Source organism: Abrus precatorius, unplaced genomic scaffold, assembly GCF_003935025.1.
Source record: "Abrus precatorius isolate BTA unplaced genomic scaffold, Abrus_2018 Scaffold10, whole genome shotgun sequence".
In the NCBI taxonomy this organism is placed as follows: Eukaryota; Viridiplantae; Streptophyta; class Magnoliopsida; order Fabales; family Fabaceae; genus Abrus; species Abrus precatorius.
The window spans coordinates 17,615,662-17,620,492 of NW_020874292.1; the positions used below are offsets into that span (position 1 = coordinate 17,615,662).

At 36.2% G+C, this 4,831-nt stretch overlaps 1 protein-coding gene across 1 annotated transcript; it reads left to right on the forward strand.

Annotated features, from left to right (window-relative positions):
* Positions 1-3,188: 3,188 nt before the first annotated feature.
* On the forward strand, positions 3,189-4,493 carry LOC113851974. Its single transcript, XM_027482241.1, has 3 exons — positions 3,189-3,326; positions 3,451-3,653; positions 3,752-4,493. The coding sequence occupies exons 1-3, from the start codon at positions 3,189-3,191 to the stop codon at positions 4,491-4,493; spliced, it is 1,083 nt and encodes a 360-aa protein (XP_027338042.1).
* The last annotated feature ends 338 nt before the right edge of the window (positions 4,494-4,831 follow it).

Genomic DNA, 4,831 nt, shown 5'->3' on the forward strand with positions numbered 1-4,831 from the left:
TCTCGCTCAAGCGAGAAGAGATCTTGCTCAGGCAAGATGAGTTGCCCAAGCAAGAACTCACTGAAAAAATGACCAACTCTCAGGACTCCTTCTTGCTTAAGGGAGAACGACCCTCGCTCAAGCGAGAATATTAAAAAATTGAGAAAAAAAACTCTCTGTGTGATTTTCTCATCTAGGCAAGAGACGACTCACCCAGGTGAGAATGACCCCATTTAAGCAAGAGCGCACGAGCTGAAGGGTATTTAAGGGATTTCAAGCATGAAAATATTCATTATTCATTTCAAGTTACGTTTCCTTTGAATTTTCTCTAAACTCTCACCACCTTTCCTTAGATAAAACCCCTCTAAACCTCAATTGTTTCTCAAATGCGAACTAGGATGTCCAATCCGATTGACTTCAAATAAGTCCCTTGGAGCTCAACTCTCTAAATTTATTTCAATTTTTTATTTTCTCTTTTCTCAAAAGTGTTCTATTTTAAACATATGTCGGAAGAGCCTTGTTCTTGAAGGGATATTCTTCATAAATCTCCTTACTAATCTTCATCCCAATGTGAGGAGAGCTCTATTTTGTTTTTTTGAACATAACAAATATTTTGTACTAACAAGAGTATTATTATGTGTTTATTGCCTGTAACTTTATGATTGAATGCTATTTAATTAATGTAGAATGTCTAAAGTGTATATTGATTGATTGAGATGTTGTGTTGAGTTCATATGAAATACGTGATGAGCATATAGTTCAGGAATGATATGAATGAATTTGACACTTTATCTGAGTTATATTTGATTATGATGAAAGCCTGATGATGTATAATGATTGATTGTGGTATATTAGTGCATTATTTTACATTATGTATGATTTGGACTTAGTTTGAAAGTGCTTTACTAAGCACAATCTTTTAGTTAGATAACGAGAATGATGTGAAAAGGATTTGGGATAAGTATAATGTGATGAAAGGAATTAGTGTGAATAGTTACAGAGATATACTGGAGATACAAACTTTATCTAACCAATTTGCTAATTTAAATTTAAATTTAAAATTTTTTATTTATTTAAAAAATTTAAAAATAAAATTTAATTAATATTTTTAAAAAATACAAAAAATAATAAATTAAAATAATTTCAATTTCTTTTTTTTTTTTTTGCATTTTCTATAGTAAATTATTTGGTTTATTTTTATTATTTGATTTGTATAAGGTTTGTTTGTTCCCTCACACATCACTAATCATGCATAACATGAGCGAGACCCTATACCTGGGGTTGAGTAAACTTTAGGTTTAGAAAAGTTATGTAGTGATAGCAATCTGGATGAACGTCCTATTTGTCTATCACAAGAACTTCAGCTAGAGTTTATCTTATCTATATAAGTCCCTACATCTAGTAGACTACCTACTGATTGAGGATGACTTTATGGAATGGATTTTAACACTAGTGACCTTTTATCTTTAGGCTTACAAACCACCCAAGGTAAGAATGCATGTCGTAAATCATTAGGTTAGAATTTTAGGAACCATGATAGAACACCGTGGGAGCATATTATTTTATTATCTTACTACATTTTTTTATTATTTATTATTATTTTGTGAGTTGGAAAAATCATTGATATTATATTATTCATTTTACTCATGGTGCTGCTCAAAATCACAAATTCCATTGTTTAGAACGCTTTTCTAATTTTATTTTTATTTTATTTTCAATATTTTTAAATTTTTTTATTTTTGATTTAGGACAAAAAATTCACAAAAAAATAATTTTTTTTAAAAAAATTATTAAAAATAGAATATAGAGCAATTAGATTCACTTTGACTTTGTTGATCTTGTTGATTTCGACCGATCTGCTTCTTGGTGCATGACTAGAACTAATTCTGGTCAATTACTCATATTTGATCTTGAGATTGAACGCATTTAGAACATGTTGAATAGACTTAAATTGGAAGGTAATATGCATAGTCATTGTAGTGATGCCCTTAATACCCTTGATAGTGTTGGTGTGCACCCTAATTGTGAGCATTCTAATTGTGATCATTCTGATAGTATATTTATGCATTCTGATATTATGGCTAATAATCAACACGAAAGAACTCTTAAGGAATTGGCTGCACCAGATGTCACATACCAACCCTAAGGCATCCAATATCCTAATGTAGATACTTCATTTGAGTTAAAATCTGGTTTAATCCATTTGTTGCCTCAGTTTAATGGTAGTGCAGGTCAGGACCCTTATAAGCATTTGAAGGAGTTTCACATAGTCTGTTCAACAATGAGGCCTCAAGGAGTTCTAGAAGACCACATCATATTGAAGACTTTTCCATTCTCCTTGGATAGTGCAGCGAAAGATTGGCTATATTACCTGCAGCCAGGATCTGTCACTTGCTGGATAGACATGAAGAGGATGTTCCTAGAGAAGTTCTTCCTTGCTTCCAAAGCAGCCACAATAAGAAAAGAGATCAGTGGCATCAGACAGTTTAGCCAAGAAAGCCTCTATAAGTATTGGAGAGATTCAAGAAGCTATACGCAACCTGTCCACACCATCAGATCAGTGACCAATGCTTATTCAGTACTTCTATGAAGGCTTTGCTCCAATGGAGAGGAGTATGCTTGATGCAGCAAGCGGTAAAGCTCTCATGAACAAGACACCATCTGCAGTCAGAGCACTAATTGATAACATGACAGAGAACTCTCAGCAGTTTCATACAAGAGCCATGGCACCAATGAGAGAGGTGCATAATGTGCAACAACTAACCTATATGGCAGCAAATTATAGCAGACTTGAGAGCAGAATTGAGGAGCTCACTACTTTCATGAGACAGCTAGCTATTGCGCAACAAACTGTTCCACAAGGAGGGCTGACCAGAGACTATCATATTTGTTCCTCCATAGAGCACACCTTAGATTGTTGTCCTTTGCTGCGTGATGGTAGCCAACAAGCCTTTGTCCACGAAGTTTTTGAGGGAGACAAGACCAATACAGAGCTTTGAATTTCCAACAACCTCAGAGACAACAATAGCCATACAAGTTCCAGTACCAATCTCATAATCTTGCCTTCAATGATCATTCAAATATGAGATATGGTACCTCTGAGCCGCAACAGACTAGCCAAACAAGTAATGGCTATAGACCACCCCCTATGAGGCAATAGCAAAACACAACAAAGTTCTGAGCCTTCATTAGAGGATTTGGTCAAACAAATGGCCAAGAGAAATCTGCAATTCCAACAGAATGTCAATGCCTCCATTCAAGACCCACAGACACAGATTGGTCAACTTGCTACCACTGTAAACCAATTTAAGTCTCAAGGTTCTGGACAACTCCCTTCTCAACCAAAGGTAAATCGTAGAAATGTGAGTGTCAGGAAACTAGAAAGATGAAGAGGTACAAGATGATGTGAAGGTAGAGAAGCAGCAAAACATAGAGAACCAAACTGCCCCTAGCAGTTCAAAAATTATGCAGAAACCACCCCTTCCCTTTCCAAACAGAGTGGCCAAGCCAAGGCCACCAATAGACTTTGATAAGGAGCTTTTTGAGACATTCAGAAGAGTAGAAGTGAACATTTTACTGCTGAATGCGATAAAACAAATTCTAAAATATGCAAAGTTCCTTAAAGAGATATGCACTAACAAGAGGAGACTGAAAGGGGATGAAAAAGGATACTGGTACTTTTAATCTCTTGCACTATTGGGAATTCAACCTTCGGCAATGCATTACTTGATCTTGGTGCTTCCATAAACGTGATGCCTACATCAATCTACAGGTCTTTGAGTCTCAACCCTCTAAAGCAAACTGGTGTAGTCTTTCAATTGGCAAATAAGAGCACTGCATTCCCTACTGAAGTAGTAGAAGACGTGCTAGTGAGAGTGGATAAGCTAATATTCCCTGTAGATCTCTACATTCTAGATATGGTAGAAGAGTCCAACATGCGTACACTGATCCTTGGTAGACCTTTCTTGAAAACAATAAGGACAAAGATTGATGTTCACTCAGGAATTCTATCCATGGAGTTTGGAGACGATGTTATGCAGTTCAACGTCTTTGAGGCCATGAAGCATCCATTAGAGCTGCATAGTGCATTTTATATAGATATTATTGATGTTTTAACTAAGGAGTTTTGTACTGATTTTTCCGATATTTTTAGTTGTACATGCACTCTAAGGGATTTGTGTAAAGTTTGTGCTGAAATATATGCATATTTAACAGCTGATTATGTTTCATGTGGTGCAATAGCATGTTTAGAAAGCTCTAGCTTGCTTACAGGAAGTACACATACCCTTGAACCTGCTCAGATGCATGTTGCAGAATTAGACTTCTCCACCAGGACACTTTCCTTTATTATGCAGCCACCTACACTCAAACTGAAGCCTCAGCCTAAACATTTGAAGTATGCATTTTTTAAGGCTAATAACAAGCTGTTAGTGATCATTTTAGCAGATTTGGATGCTTCACAAGAAGTGAAGTTGTTGCAAACTTTAGCAGCCCACAAGCAAGCAATTGGGTGAATTTTGGCAGATATTTCAAGAATTAGTCCATCCACTTGTATGCGCAGAATTCTACTGGATGAAGATGCAAAACCTATGAGATAGCCCCAAAGAAGGCTGAATCTCATACTCCTATAGGTGGTGAAGAAAGAAGTTGGCAAACTGTTAGCTGCTGGCATGATATACCCGATCTTCGATAGCAAGTAGATAAATCTGATCCATGTTGTACCCAAGAAGACCGACAGAAAAGTCACAAAGAACCAGTTTGATGAGCTGATTTTGACCAGAATTCAGAACGGATGGCGAGTCTGTATTAATTGTAGGAAGCTGAATCAGGCCACTCGCAAGGACCACTTTCC